General features: G+C 33.8%; 1 protein-coding gene across 2 annotated transcripts in view; it reads right to left on the reverse strand.

Moving 5' to 3' along the window:
• Nucleotides 1–22,749, reverse strand: part of Smap1 (small ArfGAP 1) — a 171,906-nt gene that overhangs the window by 82,111 nt on the left and 67,046 nt on the right. For both annotated transcript variants that reach the window (XM_077801688.1, XM_026391320.2), the window contains exons 3-4: nucleotides 9,396–9,481; nucleotides 2,598–2,673 (exon numbers count right to left, since the gene is read on the reverse strand). In XM_077801688.1, coding sequence (XP_077657814.1) covers nucleotides 2,598–2,673; nucleotides 9,396–9,481 — 162 coding nt within the window. The remainder of the gene's footprint in view (nucleotides 1–2,597; nucleotides 2,674–9,395; nucleotides 9,482–22,749) is intronic.

Consider the following 22,749-nt stretch of genomic DNA (forward strand, 5'->3'; position numbering starts at 1 on the left):
GCTATATACTTGGGTATGCATTTATCACTACAGTATGACAAGTTAAAGGAGGAGTTTTATGGAATTGTTGGGGCATATTCTGCTCCGAGTTCTTTTGAGGAAATTCCATACTGATTTCCAAAGTGATTACACTAATTTACAATCCCATCAACAATATAAAAATGTTCCTTCTCCTCCATACCCTCTCCAGCATTTATAATTATTTGTGTTTTTGATGGCTGCTATTCTAATTAGAGTGAAATGAAATCATGGTAGAGTTTTGTTTGTATTTCCTTAATTGCTAACAATGTTGAACATTTTTCATATGTTTGCTGGTCATTTATATTTCTTCTTTTGAGAAATATTATTTTAGTGCACTTGCCCATTCATTAATTGGGTTGTTTGGTTTGTTTGGGTGCTCAGGTTTTTGAGTGTTTTATATATTATAGATATGAATCCTTTGAAGAGTAGCTAGTGGAGATTTTCTCCCATTCTGTAGCTTCTCTCTTCATGCTGTTTTCTTCCCTGTACAGAAACATTTTAATTTGATGCTATCTCACTTATAAACTCTTAGCATTACTTCCTGAGTTTTAAGGATCCTATTGAAAAAGTTACTACTATATGTTGAAGTGTTGGCCCTACGTTTCTTCATGCAGTTTCTTCAAAGTTTTTGGTCTAATTCCAAGATCTTTGATGTTATTTGAATTATCTTTGTGTAGGGTGAGAGATTGGAGGATCAAGTTTCATTCCATATATGAAGAATTTAGGTTTTCCCAGTACCACTAATTTAAAAGGCTGTTTTCTTCCAGGTATATTTCTGGCACTTTTGTCAATGATCAGATGATTGAAATATGATTGTATCTATGTGGGTTTGTCTCTGTCTTCTATTCTGTACATTTATTTATCTGTTTTTATGCCCGTACCATGCAGTTTTGGTTACCATAGTTCTGTAATATAATTTGAAGTCATACTGTGATGTCTCCAGCATTACTTTATTGACTTAAAACTGCTTTTGCCTATTCTGGGTCTTTTGTTCTTCTAAATGAATTTTAGATCTGTTTTTTTCTAGTTCTATGAAGAATACCACTGGTATTTTGATGGGTACTGCACTGAATCTGTATATTATTCTTGATAACATGACCATTTAGGAATATTAATTCTCCCTATCCATGAACAGTGGAGGTCTTGTATCTTCTTCAATTTCTTTCTCCAGTGCTCTATAGTCGGTTAGATTTATTTCCAGTTTTTGTTATTGTTGTTGTTGGTGGTGGTTTTTGAGTCTACTGTGAATGGAACATTTTCCAGATTTCTTTCTCAACAGATTCATCATTTATAAATAAAAAAGAAATAGTTGACATACATATTTGATTATTACAATAAAGTCTTAACTAATAAGTACCAAAATGTTGAACAGTTAGGTATTGTACAGAAAAGATATTGCTTTTTTATGTTCATTTGTTAACCTACTAGTTTGCTGAATTTGTTTATTAGCTCTAGCATTTTCTGGTGAAGCTTTTTAGATCGTCTATGCATAGCATCATATCATCTACAGTGATAATGTGACTCCTTCTTTTCCTATTTTTATTTTTATATTCCCTTTTCTTGCCTAATTGCTCTGGCTAGAATTTCTAGTGCTATACTAAATAGGAGTGGTGAGAGTGGATATCCTTGTCTTTTTCCAAATTTCACAGGCAATGCTTTCAGTTTTTAAATTTTTTAGTATATCACTTCTCCATATGGACCAAAAATAGAACAAAAACTATTGTCTACAAAATACCTGAAAAATTATTTCACCAAAAGATTAGTTTATAGCTTGCTTACTTATTTTTGGTACTGGGGATTTAACCCAGGGGTACTTTACCACTGAGTCACACCTTCAGCCCTTTTATTTTTTATTTTGAGACAGGGTCTCACTAAGTTGCTTAGGGCCTCACTAAGTTGCAGAGGCTTCGGCCTCCTGTTTCGGCCACCCGAGTCAAATCACTGGGATTGCAGGCATGTGCCACCACACCCAACTATAGTTGATTAATATGGAAATCAAAGGCCAAAAAATATCTTAACAATAAATGCAATTAGCTTTAAACTATAATTAACTGAAATGGGACAACTTAATCAGAAAAAAATAAAAAGAAATAGTTAACATACATATTTGGTTATTACAATAAAGTCTTAACTAATAAGTACCAAAATGTTCAACAGTTATCAATTAAAATGTCAAGCTTTAATATAATACTGGGCTAATTGTTTCATGTTTTAAAAGACCCACCAAAGACCTTGGAGAAAGACTTTTTTCTTTTTCATATGTTCCCAGAATTTAGCAAAATAAATTTTTCTCCCTTTTCTGTTAGTACCCTAATCATTTTTGAAACTTTCATAAAATTAACTTTGTTAAATGTCATATAAGCATTTATTAGACTCTTATTCAGAACATGCTCCTTTCTATATCAGAAGCTCTGCTTTGCAGATCAACATTATGTGACTCCTCCCCCTAAATTTCCAACACTTTAAGTATCTAAACATACATAACTAGCATATTGTTACAACAAATAAATTTAGCTATGTGGTAAACTTTGATATCTATACAACAAACATCAGTTAGAGCTGAAGGTTTTACTTACATTTGTAATAGCTATAGCGTTTTTATCATAGTATTTCTTCTTTTCATATTTATCTCTGATGAAAAATTCTACTGCTCTGAAAACAGATAACTTAAGGAAAAGCATGAGTTTAGTTACATGTATATTTCTCTGTATTCATTCCTTTCCAAAAAGACTACCCTCTAAAATTTTTTACTCTCACACTACTTCTGCTTATAAGTTCTATAACCTTCTTTCCTTTCTCCCCTAAAAAAAAAAAAAAAAAAAATCACATTTTTCAGGAAATTTTCCCATTCAACAAAAACCACCCAAATCAACTCCAACAACTGGGGCCGGGGCTGTAGGTCAGTGGCAGAGTGCTTGCCTAACATGTGTGAGGCTCTGTATTAGATCCTTAGCACCACATAAAAATACATAAAATAAAGGCATTCTGTACATTTACAACTAGAAATATATATAATTTTTAATTCCTCCACTACTGCCACCACCAAACTAATTCAGGTTCATTTAGAGTTTATAGTATAAGTAAACAAACTCATACCCAGGCAATACTCACAATGTGTTAAACACCATATTCTGTAAATTGTGCATATTGTTTCCGTTAATTCCTCTCACAACTCAGTAATGGACATACTAGTATTTTCACATCATAAATGAAGAATTAGCAACATGGAAAGAGTGTATACTGTACTGTGATTCCAATACAACGCTCTTTTCTACTAAACATACTATATCATACACAGGTTAGTGTATCATATGGGATTCCTTTTGGATTACAAAAATAATGGACAAATTTTCTCTTGCAAAGTTGAGGAAGGGAGAAGTCAAGAAGCTAAAATTAAGGGTTTCACTTATAATAATAAATGCTTTTAAGAAATGTCTAAGTAGTAAGCAATTTAAAAAATTATCTAAAGTCAAAGTTAATATCATTGATACATACTGTTTTACAAGGATATAAAAATAAAATACAGCATTAGTATAGGAAAACTCTCTAGGACCTTCCTAATTATTTAACAGAAAACATTATTTTAAGAAAAAAAAAATCAAAGCACATCACAAAGGAAATTTTTTAAATTCCATGGTAGTCACTCAAGGAAGGACTGTGATTTAAGGAACATACTATGCCCTTGGTTGCTCTCAGTGTCCACCTTCTTCTTTGAGCAAAAATGTCTTACAAGGTACTTACTTATGTTTTTGTAAAAAATTCCAAATGTTAGTTGACCTAAAGAACTATCCCAGGAATTAGCAAATTTTTACTTATAACACCAAACAGTAAATATTTTAGATTTTGTATGAGAGCTAATAACTACTTAACTCTGCCTCTGTAACTACAAAGTGGCCATAGAAACTTCAAAATAAGTGGGGATAGCTGAGTTTTAGTAAAAATTCATTGACAAAATTAGGCAATTGATTCACAGGCCTGTAGTTACTGACTCCTGAATTCTATTCAATGCTGAAAGCAAAAAACAGCCATGATAAATTTATAGAGGAAACTTGTCTATAAACTGTTATTATGCAGACAACTTAGACAACGTTGAAAGGAAAATTTGTACAACTTCATTTGTGATACCAATTGGCACTTATTTGAAGTTATTGTGACTCTGAACTTAGCCAATCTACCAGACCTATTCCTAGATATATAAAAAAGATAGTCATACTCACCTCACAAGGTTGATGTGTATGTGACATACACACATACATACATATACACAATATATACACATTTATTTAAAAATAAAACTAACTTCATTTATTAAATGCTTATATTTATATATATATATCACTTAGTATAATACATAACAAACAGTAAGCATTTGATAAATGAAGTTAGTTTCTATTTTTACCTAACTTTGTGCCTCAGTTCCATCCGCTTTAAAATATACTCATTTTAGTACTCATCTTACAAGATTACTTTAACAATTAAATGTTATATATGTAAAGTAGTAAAAAAAGAACGGTATATGACAAAGTACTATTTTAAGTTTTAATTCTTATTGACAATATAAAGGTATTTTGATAGGCATATCATCTTTTAAAAGATAGGATCCATAATCAGGGTACAAGAGGAATAGCAACAGCTATGTTAAGGACTAAGAGGGCTTATACATAATCAAGTTTAAACAGATATGTTAATGAAAAACAACAACAAAAGAACAAATATAATTGAACATCAGGGAATTCATTTTCCAGGCTCTAGATGTCCTTTAAGATACAATTTAAGTTATAATCTACATTAATGTAGATTAATAACACAACCAAAAAAAATAGAATGAGAATATTTCAGAGTATCAAGATAAGGAATATATTACTAACAATTCAAGTTTAAGTGGCTGATTTGAGATTTAATAAATAAAACATCAAAACATCCCAAAATCTTCTCCATGCCTATAATCACAAATCATTCAGTAAACATGTCTAAATCTTCCTTCCTCCAAAACTAAAAATTGGTACAAGCTCAGAAATTTTTTAACATTATTACACGTTTTATCTTTTAATATGTATTTGTTTTTTAAGACTTTCCCCCTTTCTTTAAAGATACCACTCGAACCAGAAATTAATATCTACTCCCAATAAAAAAAATCTTCCAGTTTCAGACACATACCAGTGACAGCAGTAACACTTCAAAAAGCTTAGAGGAGGAGAACTGCTGATTAGCTTTGGTGCACAATAGATCTCATGGAATTGAAGTAATTAAAGTTTTTAGATAAGATGAAATATCCTAATAATGAAAAGCTTAATGTAAAGCTTTATCATTTGTCATGTGTTAGCACATGCAGCCTATAATTAACCACATCCCACATGAGAATTACACTTTCACAGCAGCTTTTACAAAACTTTTATAAATTGTAAAGCTTTTAAAAAGCAACAAATCTTGTTAAGAACATAATTAAGTCCCATATTATATAAATTTAACTCAGTTTGATTCCACATACCTCTAGGGACATATATCTATAAAAGTGCAGAGATGTTAGGCTTCAAAAAGCAATGAGCTTTCAAACAATGGAAGGAAGGAAGGAGAGAAGGAGAAAGGAGGGAGAGAAAGTGGTTCTCTTACTAGATTCCCTTATAAAGTAAAACTATTTTATCTATAAAAGTACTAAGATATAAGGCTTTTCAAAGAGCCATGAGATATTTATATTTTCTTAGTACTAGAATTTGAACCCAGGCCCTCAGACATGCTAGGTAAGTACTCTACCACTGGGATACATCCCAAATCTTTTTATTTATTTTTGTTTTGAGACAGGTTCTCCTAAATTGCCCAGGCTAGCCTCAAACCTGTGATCCTCCTGCCTTGGCGTCCCAAACAGCTAGGATTACAGGCATGTACCCACAATGCCTGGCTCATTGAGATATTTTGAGAATTAAAAAGACAATGTAAACTAGGCATGGTGGCACAGGCCTATAATCCCAGCAGCTAAGAAGTTGAGGCAGGAGGATCAAGGGTTCAAAGCCAGCCTCATCAAAAAGAAAGGCACTAAGCAACTCAGTGAGACCCTGCCTCTAAATAAAATACAAAAATGGGCTGGAGACATGGCTCACAGTGGTCAAGCGCATCCCCCCCCCCCCCAGTTCAATCCCTGGTACATAATAAGACAATGTACATAATGATGCCAACAAACCATTAAGTAGTAAAGTATTGCAGCTGTGATTTCCAGAATTCTATTTTCACTGGGTCAAAGGTGAAGAATTACTGATACCAGACGCCAATTAATTCACTATAAAAATCTCATCTTTCCTGAAATTTAGATACGCACCAAATATTTTAAACTATATCTGACAAAGTATCAGAAATAATAATGACATAGAAGCAAGCGCAGAGGTCCATGCCTGTAATCCCAGTGGCTCGGGAGGCTGAGGCAGGAGAATCACAAGTTCAAAGCCAGTTTCAAACAACTTATCAAGACCCTAAGCAACTCAGTGAGATCCTACCTCTAAATAAAATACAAAAAAGGGCTAGGGGTGTGGCTCAGTGGTTTAGTGACTCTGGGTTCAATACCCAGTACCAAATAATAATAATAATGAGATAAAAACACTATCTCATTAACATTTCATTTCTCTAAGTTAAACTGCCTACAACATACACAAAATGAACAGAAGGAACTGAAATGAAATTGGAATGCTGGAGCAGTTAGACTAAGTTAAGACTGTACAGAAAAGTTCAACATACTAGGATACTAAGAAGGCATCTATTATCCTTCCCTGAGTATCATCTAGGCTCATTTAAAAACAACATGGATTCAAGGTGATGAATTAAATAACTTTGAAGCTGCTTTAATCTATAAAGTATTAAATAAAAAACAAAAATATAAACTTTCAAGAACCTCAGGTAATTTATCCCCAGTTCCCATAATATTCAAGAGAACCCCTACATATTCCAACCCAAACAAAACCCATCACCCCAGTACACAAAAATTTCCATAACAAGTGTATTGTTCAATGAAGGGAATTTCTTGTCAACTCAGGCAAGAATACAAAGAGGAATAAGTTAGTGCAACCAACAGGCAGCTGGAAACAACTATCTAGGACACTGATTTTTTGCTTGATTATATTTCCTTCCCCCATGCTCTCTTCCTTAGGATTTTCACAAGGTCTTCATTTTTCAGAGGAGAAGGAGAGAGCACTTCTAGAATTCTCAATAAAAAACAAGAAGAAAGAACTACTACCTGTGGTAAACACAACTTCACCTAACACTATAAATCACTTCTATGTTAAGTGACTCCCCAATCTGCATTTTCTTATTTCCAGGTACCAAATGGATAATTCCATGTAAATGTACAACAGACACTTCAATCTGCCCAAAGTAATGGAGCATGGTTCATTATCTTTCATTTCTAACCCTTAAACCTCCATCTGGTAATGAATTCCTTCTCTCAGTGAACAAGCTTTACAGTCATCTGTGCTAGAATCTTTGTGATCAGTGTCTTCCTCAGAAACAAAGTCAGTCTAGTCCAACTGCTCCAGCATTCCAATTTCATTGCAGTTCCTTCCTGTTAATTCAATGCTACTATGTAACTTAGAGTTTCATCACTGCTCATTTTGGGCTGTACTATTATTCTACATGTTCACTCTCTTCCTCTAGGATGTCCATCCTCCTCTAACCAATTTTCTTTGAGGTAAAAGTTAATGGTTTAATATTTCCCCTGCTTCAAAACCCTTCATGGCTTTTCAAACACATCAACCCTTGTGACAATGAAATGAGGTCCAAACTACTCTACATGATACTGAAAACTCTTAATTTAGACCAAAATGCCTCATAAGCTTCTTTTGCCACTTACCTCACAAAACTGAAATTCAAATAAAAACCATCTAAAAGGTCGCACATTTCCTCGCTCATACAATTTTTCTCATACAATTTTTAAAGCAGAAATACACCTCCCACTCTTACCCTAGGATCTTCTATAACAAAAATACCCTTGGATATCAGATTGCTAAATTTGCAAAAGGGAATGGAGCCATGGAAAAAGAAAAAGACAAATGCAAATAACTAACTTTTCCATTATAACTTAAAAAATTTCTGTCCAAATTTTAAAAGAAAGAAATATATAATGCCGTGAATCTTTGTGTAAGAAAAGAAAATTATTTTCCACAGCCCACATAAACTGAAATGGGTAACATACACTTGACCTTTAAGAAACTACATTTATTGTCAAAATAAAAAATATTATTTATTACCTTTGGACGCATCCAAACACCTACAATTAATTAAATAATCATATTTATAAAGGAGCAAATTCCAATAACCTACTTTCTAAAACTTCAATGAATTTTAGAAATCCCATTGTTAAGGTTTGGATGTGAGGTATCCCCGAAAGCTCATGAGTAAAAAACTCCAGGAATGTTCAGAGGTAAAATGATTATGTCATGAGAGCTGTAATCTAATCAATGAACTGATCGATTTGATGGGTTAATAATTTGAATAGATTAATGGGTGGTAACTATAAACACTTAAGGCATGACTGGAGGAAGTAGGTCACTGGGCACATGCCCATGGGGATCACATTCCTAGCTCTCTCTCCTACCTGGCTGTTATGAACCTGAGCAACATTCCACTGCTACAGCCTTTTGGCATGATGTTCTGCCTCACCTAGGGACAAGAGCTGAGAAGTCAGGCAACCATAGACTAAATCTCTGAAACCATGAGCCAAATTAACCTTTTTCTCCTTTAAGTTGTTCTTATAAGATATTTTGGTCACAGCAACCAAAACCTGATGAACATATCTAAAGAATCAAATGATTTTATCTTTCACAAATGTGAAATATATCCTGAATAAAATGTCTGCCTATCCACTCAAAAAAAAAAAAAGTATATATGTAAAGCAAGCACAACTGTGCAATCTCTGTCAGAGGTCATATCAGTAAATATATGGTATTATAGGTCATAACACTGAATATTTATTTTCCCTCTTAAAGCATAAATGCCAAACTGCTTCACATAATTACTCTAAAGTTAATTAAAAAAAATCTTTATGGAAATGATTTTTTAAATGCTCATGATGCTCACAAATCAAATCTCTAATAATAGTTTAAAATAATAAGCAACAAATACTCTCCTATCAAGAGATGGAGATCAATCAAGAAGAATCAGTCATAAAATTTTACACACAGTAATAATTAAATAAAAAATATATTATTGTAAATTATCAAATTCCTATTTAAGAACCTACTATATACAAAGTATAGCTCAGAACCAATCAATTTCTATCTTTAGTGAACAAGAATGTGATACAATTTATATCATATTCTCCTAAATACTAACAGATAAAATATGACTAGTAGAAAGGAGTTAATCTTAATTATTTAATAATTTCTAAAGGATACTGATCTGTCTGTGGTCTTCGAAAGTTCTCTGGAAGGTTGGCTTCATAGAGTAGTCTTGCTTTAGTATTTCCCATATCTTGCATGCACTGTAGTAAAAAACAAGGAAATCAAGTATTTTAATTATTCATATGAACACTAAAAAGTAATCCTATACACACACATATACATAAACACACACACACACACACACACACACACACACACACACAAATACCAAATAACATTACTTCCAATATATGTTCTGCTTAAAAAACTAATTTAAAGCTGGGTATGGTGGTGCATGCCTATAATCCCAGCTACTCGGGAAGCTGAGGCAGGAAGATTGCAAGTTTAAGGCCAGCTTGGTCAACTCTGACCTTAACACAAACAAAACAAACAAGGGACTGTGGGTGTAGTTCAGTGGAACAGCACCCATGGGTTCAATCCCCAGTACTATAAAAAATGGTTTTTAAATCATAACTATGAAATTAATCACTCAAGTTCCAAACAGACATGCTATTTTTAATCTTTCACATTTTTCAATATATGTGAATTCAGGTTTTTTTTTTTATCTTTTCTGTGAAAACAATACAACCTTTATATTCATTATTTCTTAAAAATGAAATTCCTGGTAGTTTATAGGCATTTTTACGATTTTTTAAATGTGCTAGTATTCAGTCATTTCCAGAGTTAACAACTCAAGATCCAATTTTCTTTGAGTTTCAAAACACTCTAGGAGTCTTACAATGAACAATCAAGAGCACAATGGAAGCCAGATAAATTCGAAATAGGGCTAATCTAGAATTTTACAGAATGAATTTCTTAGGAGTTCTTAATCCCAGTGATTTTACTGAAAGCTTTTCCCCACCAAACAAATAAAATATCTCTGTGCCTAATGGCTCAATTTTACATACAAGCTTGGGATATATAGAACCTTCCAGTGGTTTGAAAGAGTATCCCCTAAAGGTCCAAGTGTTAATTAATGACTTAATCCTCAGGGCAGCACTACTAAGAGATAGTGGAACCTTTAGGTGGGGACTACTGAAAGACCCTTAGCAGCAGGCCCTTAAATGGGACAGTGAGACCCCACCTCTCAGTTTTCCTGGCTGGTAACGTAAGCCATCTGGAGCCTTTGGGAGACCCAAATCAATAAAGCCATGCAACTTTGGACTAGAACCTCCAGAACCATGAGCTAAATCAAACTTTTCTCTTTGTAAGTTAATTGCCTCCATTATTTACAAAAGTAACATAAAGCTGACTAATACAAACCTCTTCCCTAAAACTGATGAACTCCAAAGGTAAGAATTATGGCTCAGCAGACATAAAACTGTTTGATAATCATTTAAACCAGTTTAATTAAGTTTCAGTGTCATCTATGGTGGATGACTCACCAAATAGGATTTCCTTGACATTTTGTTGCATTACAAACTAAAGGTTAAGATTTATAAACATTATAATATTGTATTACATTATTAACAGAGTTCATTAAATGATTTTAATTGGTGGAAAGATCAACTTTTATAATATGTGTTCTTCCTGATTTCTCAATCACACAACCACTATACCACTGACAATGCAATTCAGGTTTAACAGTTTACCCAATGTTTACCTTGGGTTATAGTCTTCAAGTGTAGAGAATCATCACCTTTCAAATAAAAAAAAATAGGACTCTTTTCACAACTGATAATTTTAAGATATATAAAATTTCAATATATTCTTACTTCATTACATCTATTCTACCTTGGCTGAATGTAAGTATTCTCTCAGAGTAAACTAGATTTGTTATTCCTCTAGAGACAATGATAGTTAAGGAATATAGGGACTAGAAGTAAAAGGGATGATACACTGAAAAATAATTAAGGATCACTGTCATTTAGCCCTTAAAGTGAAATAGAAAGTAAGGCAAAATAAACCTCCGCTTCAAAGCTGTGGGGTAGAAAAAAAAATCTATGTGCCTGACAATACAAGGTTAAAGGCTCTATTATGTCATGGTGAATAATAGCATGAATTAGTAAGAGTAAAGCTAATATGTAATTCTGTGGAGGGAAAAAACTAAGAAACTTCCAGTGTGGTTTACCCTTTCTAAAGTGAAAAGAAAATATTTTCCATTTCAAGCACTCAAATGATGCTGCTTCTTTATGCCATGGTGGGAATATGGAAGCAGATGTGGTGAACAAGTTATAACAACATTAAACATTTGGAAAGAACTGTATCAAAAAATAATTGCCTCTTGGTTTACACAATATTTGCAATGAAGCACAAAGTAATTTAGATACATTTCACTGAAGCAGGTTAAGAAGACTGTAAAAGTTTCTAACAAGCAAACAAGAGATTCATGGAAATTTCAACAAGACTAAAAATAGTCTATAAAATGGGTATACTTCTTAACATCAGCAATGTTTTATAGTCAGTGAATATGACAGTCATGTTTATTTAGTGCCAGTCATTAATATTTTGTTGGCAAAAAAACAGAAACAAGGCATAAATGTACATTACAATAAATTACTAAACACTGTTCTATGATGTCATCTATCACAATCAGACAGTAAGAAAATAACAAGCATAAAAATCTGAAAGGAAAAGGTGATGTGAAATGAGAGCCATTTCTAGAGGAGACCACTGCCAAAAGTGACTGGGTAGAGGTGTTTATGTTTTTTGTTAGTTGTGATTTTGAGAAACAAGGATTCAGTGATAACACAGATACAGATAAATCATTTGTAAGGATAAGGACAACACTGACAAAGTAGTTTCTAAATTTCTAAAAGTAGAAAAGGGTAAGGTGGAGGTCAGAAGTAAAAGGATCAATGGAGATAAAGATAAAGGATTGAATAATTTAAAAATGAAAATAAGGGTAAAAGGGGAAAAATCTGGCATTTTAGGGAGGAGATAATAAATATAGTACAAAACACATGTCCTCAAGGTTTCAAGACACTACAGATAAGAACTCTACAGAAATCTATGAAAATATGGTTCCATTGGCCCTGACAAACTGCCCAGTATCTATCAGAAGAAAATAAACAATGAAGATTAACAGTTACACTGACAAGCATTAGCCTCAACACTTTGTGTTGGTGTGTATTTATGTTTAATTAAAAAAAAAAAAAAACCTTAGGATAGGTATTATTACATTAATTTTATAAGAAGGAAACCAGGGGCTGGGGATGTGGCTCAAGCGGTAGCGCGCTCGCCTGGCATGCGTGCGGCCCGGGTTCGATCCTTAGCACCACATACAAACAAAGATGTTGTGTCCGCCAAAAACTGAAAAATAAATATCAAAAGTTCGTTCTCTCTCTCTCTCTCTCTCTCTCCTTAAAAAAAAAGAAGGAGGAAACCAAATCTGCAAGATATTAAATAAAGCCTAATCATACGTCTCCATGATTCAACTCTTCACAGAACCAACATAAGCGATCAGTGGTTTAAGTATATCTGGCTTCAATAATGGAACTAGGACTAAGTCCTGTAGGGCTTGCAAATACCAGGCTCCATGAACCCAGCCCAATTCCATCTTAAGACTGGGAACTATCTCGTCACAAAGTCATGAAAAGTTTAATTTCTTTTTTACTATAAATTACTGTGATTTTCTAAATTTGTTTGGAATTCCTGCCCACGCCTTGAACTCACCCATGTCTGGCTCCCCCTGAGCAGATAACAACCCTCTCAGAAATCTCAGCGGTGACTCATAAATTCTGATGTTGGGATCTGAATTTACTCCCTACCTTGAAAGATCATGCCATGTACATCATTAACCTACTATCTGCCTTTGCATTATGCCTGTCAAAATCCTGTTAGCTGTAAGTTCTCAAGACACTCCCCTTTGCAACTTTTTGTGCTATAAAACCTTGTTCCTGGAAAGCTGGTGGGGCTGGTCTCTAGCCTGTGTTAGGAGAGACAGCCAATGATAAGCTCTCTTTGCATACACAAATACAAGCTTGCTTTAATTTGATTTAAAATTGGAGTTGGTGGTCTTTGTGTCAGGGCTCAACAGGCTCTTTTTGTTTACAGATGAGGAAATTGAGGTACAAAGGGGTTATATGATTTTTCTGTTGGTGAATATAATGAATCAATGGCCAAGGTGAGCTAAGATCTAGTTTTCTCGGTCTCAATCCTTACTACCATGTGGCATCTAGAAGAAATAAGAATCCAGGAAATTTCACTAAAGATATAAGCGTAGTATCATGTTGTTTCCATTATAAATACATCATTTCTGTTACTAAAACATTGTTCCTTCTGTTTTAGGTTCTCTCATCCAAATTGTTTTAACAAACAATGACAGAGAAAGAGAATTTTAGTTGCTTATTCTATGGCAATCAATGACTCAGTTTTCTTGAGCTGGGACAAACATTGCTTTGGGTGGGATAGAAAAAGGATAAATGGCATATGTTTCTCTTAAAAGAAAAAGTAAACTTTAAACCTTTTATTATTTGTAACCAGCAGGAGATTCAAGTTTTCCATAATGGAAGAAAAATCTTAACTTCTACTATCTAAGTACTGAACATCATTCTGACAAACTTTAAATTTTCAAATCTTTTTTCACCTCTCCAATAATAGGAATACTTGTAAGGCTATCCAATAAACTATTAAAAATTCAAGGATATTAGTAATGTTGAAAATTCTCTAGCTTTAGAAAAGTCATGACATTCCCTGTCAATGCTTTTTTTTTCTTCCCTCACTTCAAGTGTGAAAAAGGGAAAAAAAAACTCTTAAATCATTTAAATGAAAATTTCTGTAAAGCTTATTTTAAAAAGTATATTTTAAAGACATTTACTCAACAAACTATAGCTCACTTCAAAATTAAGATTAAAAAAACACAAAAAAGTCAAAAATCCAGTGTGCAGAAAATGTATTGATATTCTTTACAATTAAATAATTGTAAAACTCTATCAGATACAAAGTTAACCTTAATTTTTTTACTTTAAGGAATATATATTAGTATAATGAGGGATAAATGAACTATACTTCACAGCTATGATAAATGCCAGCTAAGTAGACCATATCTAAAATTTAGTGTTATTTATTTTTTTCCACTAAAGCTAGTCTGCTCTCAGGTAGGAGGTCGTAGCTCAGTAGAAGAGCACTTGCATAGCATATGCAAGGCCCTGAGTTTGGTCCCCAGCACCACCACCACTCCCCCCCAAAAAAACGGAGTGTGGGGGAGAAAGAAAAAAACTTGGGGCTGGGGTTATGGCTCAGCGGTAGAGCGCTCGCCTTGCACGTTCAAGTCCCTGGGTTCGATCCTCAGCACCACATATAAATAAATAAAATAAAGTTATTATGTTCAACTACAAAAAAATAAATATTAAAAAAAAGAAAAAGAACCACTTTTATGACCCAGCTACACTACTCACTCCTTGGTATTTATCCTAAAGAATTAAAATCATCATACAGCAATACTTGCATACTCAAGTTTATAGCAGGAGCACAATTCACAATAGCCAAACTATAGAACCAGCCTAGCGTTCATCAATGAATGAATGGACAAAGAAAAAGTGGCATATAAACACAATGGAATTTTATTCTGACATAAATAAAAATGAAATTATGTAATTTGCAGGAAAATGGATGGAACTTGAGACCAATATGTTAAGCATAATAAGCCAAACTCATAAGTGGAAACTAGAGAGGAAAAAGGAAAAGAAAGTGGGTGGGAGGAAGCTTATGAAACTTGAAGGGAAATTAGTAGAGTAAGGAACCAAGGAGGGGAGAAGTGAGGGAAAGGGGAAATACTGGGGAATGATACTGGCCAAATTGTATTTTTAAACTGTGTACACTTATGAATATGTAACAACAAATCCCAATTGTGTACAACTAAAATGCACCAATAAAAAATACAGAAAAAAAGAAAAAGAAAAAATGATAGAGGGCTGCGGTTGTGGCTCAGTGGTAGAGCACTCGCCTAGCATGTGCGAGGCCCTGGGTTTGATCCTCAGCACCACATAAAAATAAAGGTATTGTGCCCAACTACAATAAAGAATAAGTGTTTAAAAAAAGAAAAGAAAAAAATGATAGAGTAAAATCAGCCCGTTCCTAGAAAGATGGATTCTGTATTCTACTTTTTAAATTGAATCATCTCGACAAAATATAATTATGAAGGAAGGCTTTACCTGGAAATAGCATAATATACAACATTTAAGAATCCCCAAACCTACTATTAAAAGTATTTTACTCTCTTTAGTACATAATCTTTTTAGTTTCTCTATATAACCCATAATTTGGTTCAAAGAACAACAGCACAGCCCAAAGCTTCACATATCACTTGAGATGCAATTTCAAAAATTATTATTTGAATTGCTGAGAAGCATCTATAGCCTAACACATTATCATCACAAAGTAACACAGATGAAGCATTTCTAATTCCCGAATTGCTTAAGGACAAAACATTTTTTCCAATCACAGTTTCAGCATTAAAAACAACAAAATGTACATTCTAAAAGTCCTAAAGTTTCAATGTTTTACAGTGTCTGAATGGAATTGAGACTGCCAATTTAAAATGTTTTAATCTATATCTGCTTATTACATTTGTCATTTTAACAAATTAAAACATAAAAAGCTAAATAAAATTAACAAATATAACAACAAGCGGGACTAGATAAAAAGAAAATAGGTAGAATGAATAAGTACACAAATGTAATTTGTTAATTTTTATGTAACGGTACTGTGTTTAAAAAAAAAAAAAAAAGTACTTCCAGTGACTGGCAACTAAGCAGTAACACAAAAATAGTTTTACTGACAAGTGAGCATTGAAATAAATATGTGAAGATAAAAGATGAGAGGCAACAAAAGCACCCAAGTTTAATTCACTGTTAGTTATCAGGAAACAAATAATTAAGCACAATAAAAACACAAGATCAATGACAGACAGGTCACCTAAAATTCCAAGTTAATGACTATTTTCCCTGAGAATAACATATGTTGAATTCTGCTCTTTGCTTTAATCTTCCAAAGTCTTGGAAAGTAGAGTTCTCTAAGTGAGAAAACTATTGTCAGATATGCTTCTATTTGTCCAACTCAACTAAAACCAAATTCAGTCCATTCCAAGTTCAGAGGCTACATCTCATACATGTGGCTCCTTGAGTTCCCCTCTTTTATCATCATCATTTTTTCTCTGTACCTTCCTCCTATCTGTTCCTGAAATGTTTTCTGTACTTCATCCCTTAGATGCTAAAAAGTACCTGATATCCAGCCATTAACAACAAAAGTAAAGTTTTTACTAAAGTGTCATGTAACTTCAGGTAGCTACGTGCATAGTTTTCACTAATTTGTATCCCCATATTTACTTGGGTTTTACTGGTTGTTTTTAAAATATGAGATAAGTGGAAGAAATAATAGAATAGTAGATACTGCAAATAATTAGAATATACTTAGGTTTTTCTAAGTTCCCAATGGCAAAAATGCGTGACATTAAAGTACTCAACAGAATCTTAAACATTAGTGTTTAATGAATGAATGCTATGTGTCCATTATAAATCTAGAGGAAGAAAAGCAAAACTATTCAAAATAAAACTTTTCTACCCAATTTTCTGAGGAGTAGATTGGGGAAAACAAGAATCTGACCTCTAGATCAAAAGATTTTTTTTTGTGTGTGTAAGGACATAAAAATGTATACCACCTATATGTTTGTATACATATGCATAAAATGTTTCAAGGAGAATATACAAGAAACCTAATTGGTTGCTTCTCTGGAAGGAAACTGGATGACTTAGTGCAAAATTGAGAGGAAGACTATTCAGTTTACATTTTTCCACTTTCAGAGAACTGTACAATGCCCTATATCACCCAGTCTTGAAAACTGAGTAAGATAATTAAGGGAAGAGGGGGAGCGGTATATTAATCCTACACTGTTCCTAACTAAAACAACTACAGTACAGTAAAGTAACTAAATTATGTACTAAACTATAGGGAGCTTAGCTAGGGTATGCAAGCAGCATATAAGTCAGAGCAAGGGGACATCCTCCTCCAACTAAGGAAAACAAAGTATTCTGATGGATCAAAAAGGTTAAGAATAAAAGCAAATGCATACACATTTAAAAATTTTCATCCAAGCAGATCTTACATTCAAAATATATTCAAAGCATAAGTATGGCATGCATTTACCATGCCTTTTCTCAGTATCATCATCTTAAACACATGGCTGCTGAAGACATTTTCATAAGGCTGCTGAAAGCTTCTTAAAATTATAATGTATTTGTACATGATGGGGAGAAGCACTTGCTCTACTATTTTCTACTCATTAAAACTTTTAAAAACACAAAGACTAATATTTTCAACTGCCTTAGCTAAATATATATTTTTAATAAAAACAAATAGAGAAATAAATACTGGTAGTCCCTGGATAAATTCTTCATGTCAGTGACTCACCTCTACTACCACTTGAAATTTTCCAGAATAGTTCTCTATCTTCCTTTCAAAAGCCACCAGGATTTCTTGCATAGGAGCAAGCCTTTCGGGACTGGTTTCAAGATCTTTTGGATTCCAGCTGCTGGAAAAGAAGGGCCACCATTTTTGGTCTCGGGAACTCTCTGGAAGTATTTAATACAGAGTCCATTCCTTTAATTTCATGAAACTGTCTGTAGGGGAAGTTTTTCTCTTTCAATTGTTGTTTTTAAGAAAAACCATACAATTTAAATTTTTTAATGATGATGTGGAATTACAGAGAGCAATTTTCACACCATTTCACAATTTCTAGATATTCTCAAATCTTGATTATCTACTGCAGCCTTTGGTAGTTGCTACAAATTCAGAACATGCATAATGTTTTTAAGCAACGAAATAAAACACTGTTAGAACAAAATTGGAAGTTTCACATCTACATCACACTCTTGTATCAACTCTACTTATTATGAAATTCACACCACTGTCATCCAGGAATATACCATGACTTTCTTCCTAGGTGCTTAAGGACAAGCTCAGGAGTTATCCTGGAGTCTTCCTTCTGCGAAAAGTTTTAAGTGATTTTATCTCTTCAATATTTCTCTAGGCTTCTCCCATTATCAACAGTACTGCCATTGTTGTATTACATGATGTACTTACTAGTCACTAACTGCCTAGACTACTGCAGACATGAGTCCTTAAGATCTATATTCTTAAAAAGAACATCAGATGTTATTTTTCAACATAATATTTTAAGAGCTCCCTAGTCTGACCTTGTCATTCACAGAATCAATTCCAAACCAATCCATGACTAAAACTTTCACTTTCACCTCTTATGACACATATAACCACACACAGAATTCTGGTCACATAGAACACTATCTTACTTCTTAAGCACAACACACTTTTTCCATCCCTTTACACACTGTTGGTATGCTTCTAGTAATTCACAAAGTTTACTATATAAAGAATAAGGATACATTTTTAAATGTTAAAAAACTTACCATATGACTAGATACTGTAAGTTTTTTTAAAAAGCCACTACAAAGTTAATGACTTACTGAAGATCACCCATCATTTAGTTAATGGAGACAGACCCAGTTCTATAGTCCCAAGCAAGTGCTTTAACCATGCTTGTCATCCTCTATCATTGTTGTATTCACATAACAGGGAAAAGACCACCATTTGACTGAGCTATTCCTCTTCTCAGACTATACTCTAAAGACCTAAAAACAGCATACTACAGGGACACAGCCACATCGATGTTCATAGCAGCACAATTCACAATAGCTAGACTGTGGAACCAACCTAGATGCCCTTCAATGGATGAATGGATAAAAAAAAAATGTGGCATTTATACACAATGGAATATTACTCAGCACTAAAAAATAACAAGATCATGGCATTTGCAGGGAAATGGATGGCATTAGAGAAGATTATGCTAAGTGAAGTTAGCCAATCCCAAAAAAACAAATGCCGAATGTCTTCTCTGATATAAGGGAGGTGACTCAAAATAAGGGTAGGGAGGAAGAGCATGAGAAGAAAATTACCTTTAGATGGGGAAGAGAGGTGGGAGGGAAAGGGAGGGAGAATGGGAATTGCATGGAAGAGGGAGGGAGATCCTCATCGTTATACAGAATATAGGTATGAAGATGTGAGGGAAATAAAAAAGAAATGGGTCACATTAGATTGGGTAGAGAAAAGTGATAGGAGGGGAGGGGAGGCGTAGGGGGGAATGGAAGGACAGCAGAATAAAATAGACATTATTATTGCTGTGTGTATATACGTGACTGCATGACCAATGTAATTCTGCAACCTGTACACTCAGAAACATGAGAAATTATATCCCATCTGATTCAAATGTATGATATGCAAGATCATTGAACTGTCATGTGTAACTAATTAAAACAAATTAAAAAAAACAGGGAAAAGAATGACTACCAATCCAAAATAGTATGTGCAATGAAACTAATAATTATTGTTTCCAGATGAAGAATTCATTCATTGTATTCAATGTTTTCACTCAATACATTTAACAATTTCCTATTCTATATAGGGATTTAAGCCATCATCTTCAAATAGCTTACTATTTCTTCAGACTACCTAGATTTGACAGTATAAATTTACCAAAATTAATAATAAAGACTTCCATTAAGCAACATCTAACAATTCTGTTCACTATTTTGACCCAAGAACTATAGCAATTACTAGGAAAAGAGAATTCTAAAATATGCACCTTAAAAAAAATAGTACTCTTATTAAAAGTATAATTTTTTTAAAACATCAAGAGGAAGAAGAAAATAAGGACACAACATTGTATGTTCAAATTCAAAATTTATGGGACTTTCTTTAAATGAAACTGCTTTAAAATGCAAGCCTCTTATTAAACATCACAAATTATATTTTGTTAAAAACCATACCACATTTATTTATTTACCTCACTCTTCATATGTACATAATACATAAACCCAATGTTGTAGGCTGCTCCAATCCTGCTTTTCTCTGGAGACACATTTAATGATCATGGGAAGGATTCAGCATAAGTAAAATCTCAATCAACTTAAAAAGGACATACAGAAGACCATGCTTTCAGAAATTTTGACTGCAATCTTCCCAAAAATAAGAAAAAGTTTTTTGATCTGCAATTTTCTTGAATGAAATGTGTACCAAGAATTATGTATTGAAAGCTTATTATATGCCTGGTTATGTAAGGCACTATGAAAATTTATGTAAGAGTCAAAATCTTAAAAAGATTATTCTTACACATATAGGTCAGATGTTAAATCAGAGTTCTCTACATTCGCTTTTTATTAATTATAATTTTATTCTATCGGTATTACTTGGCATGGAAACTATAATAGCAAAGACAGTTTTTGAAGTTCCCAGAATTTATTCATTAAAAAAAAAAAACAGAATCACCAGATGGATAAACAAAAACCACGCAGACAATACTTAAAATGAAACTAGACGTCTGATTATCCCCCAAAACCTCAAAATGGCATCACATAAGGACAGACCACTAGACCCACCTGATGTTTGCAACCAATGGGAAATCTAGTGAATCTAAGAACAGAACAAAATAGTTACGAGATATATGAATTGGAAACCACACTAAACCAATTAAAAAAAAAACACAATATCAAAAAGGATTTTTACCCAGTCTAGTGGCAAATATATGCAAAGGATCCATACTGTGGGGTCGGGCTCCAAATTCCTTAATAGGACACCCATAGCACAAGAGTTAAAAACAAGAATCAACAAATGGAACTCACTCAAACTAAAAAGTTTTTTCTCAGGAAGAGAAACAATAAGAGAGGTAAATAGGGAGCCTACATCCTGGGAACAAATTTTTACTCCTCACACTTCAGATAGAGCCCTAATATCCAGAGTATACAAAGAACTCAAAAAATTAAACAATAAGAAAACAAATAACCCAGTCAATAAATGGGCCAAGGACCTGAACAAACACTTTTCAGAGGAGGACATACAAACAATCAACAAGTACATGAAAAAATGCTCACCATCTCTAGCAGTCAGAGAAAATGCAAATCAAAACCACCCTAAGACAACCAATAAAAATTTAAAAAAAGGAAAAAAAAAAAAAAACCACCCTAAGATACCATCTCACTCCAGTAAGATTGGCAGCCATTATGAAGTCAAACAACAACAACAAGTGCTGGCGAGGATGTGGGGAAAAGGGTACACTTGTGCATTGCTGGTGGGAATGCAAATTGGTGCGGCCAATTTGGAAAGCAGTATGGAGAGTCCTTGGAAAGCTAGGAATGGAACCACCATTTGACCCAGTTATTCCCCTTCTCGGACTATTCCCTAAAAACCTTAAAAGAGTACTATAGGGATACTGCTACATCGATGTTCATAGAGCACAATTCACAATAGCTAGACTGTGGAACCAACCTAGATGCCCTTTAATAGATGAATGAATAAAAAAAATGTGGCATTTATACACAACGGGTATTACTCAGCACTAAAAAATGACAAAATCAAGGCATTTGCAGGGAAATGGATGGTACTAGAGCAGATTATGCTAAGTGAACCTAGCCAATCCCTAAAAAACAAATGCCAAATGTCTTATTTGATATAAGGAGAGCAATGAGAAGAAGATTACCATTAAACAGGGACGAGAGGTGGGAGGGAAAGGGGGAGAGAAGGGAAATTGCATGGAAATGGAAGGAGACCCTCATCGTTATACAAAATTACATGTAAGAGGAATGAGGGGAAAGGGAAAAAAAACAAGGGAGAGAAATGAATTACAGTAGTTGGGGTAGAGAGAGAAGATGGGAGAGGAGGGGAGGGGAGGGGAGGGGGGATAGTAGAGGATAGGAAGGGCAGCAGAATACAACATACACTAGTATGGCAGTATGTAAAAACATGGATGTGTAACCAATGTGATTCTGCAATCTGTATATGGGGTGAAAATGGGAGTTCATAACCCACTTGAATCAAATGTATGAAATATGATATGTCAGAGCTATGTAATGTTTTGAACAACTAATAAAAAATATTAGCAAATAATTCCAAAAAATAAATAAATAAATGTGGAATGGGGGTGGAAAAAAATCTAGCTCCAGTGAACTCTTGTAACTAACCACTATGTTTCCCTTCCAGGACAGAGATCCACACTGAGAAGAAATTTCTAGGAAATGACACAAAACTGAGCAGGGTAGGAATAATGGAGATAAAAGAGGTGAAGGTACAGATAAGAGCAAGAGAAGGAAGCAGAGCAAAAAAGTCTCAGAAGGTTTATTTTTAAGCATTACATGGAAACAACAGAGAAGTTTATGAACTTTAAAAAAGTATATAAAATACCACTTCCTTCTAAAAGTAAAGAAAAACTAATGTCACAAATATGATCAAGCCAGGCATGGTGCAAGCCAGCAACTCTGGAGGGAAGGCAAGTTTGAGGCCAGCCTCAGCAACTTTGTAAGACCTTGTCTAAAAATAAAAAGGGCTGGGGATGTAGTTCAGTGGTTAAGCCCACTGGGTTCAA

The sequence above is a fragment of the Urocitellus parryii genome, chromosome 8 (assembly GCF_045843805.1).
Source record: "Urocitellus parryii isolate mUroPar1 chromosome 8, mUroPar1.hap1, whole genome shotgun sequence".
Lineage (NCBI taxonomy): Eukaryota > Metazoa > Chordata > Mammalia > Rodentia > Sciuridae > Urocitellus > Urocitellus parryii.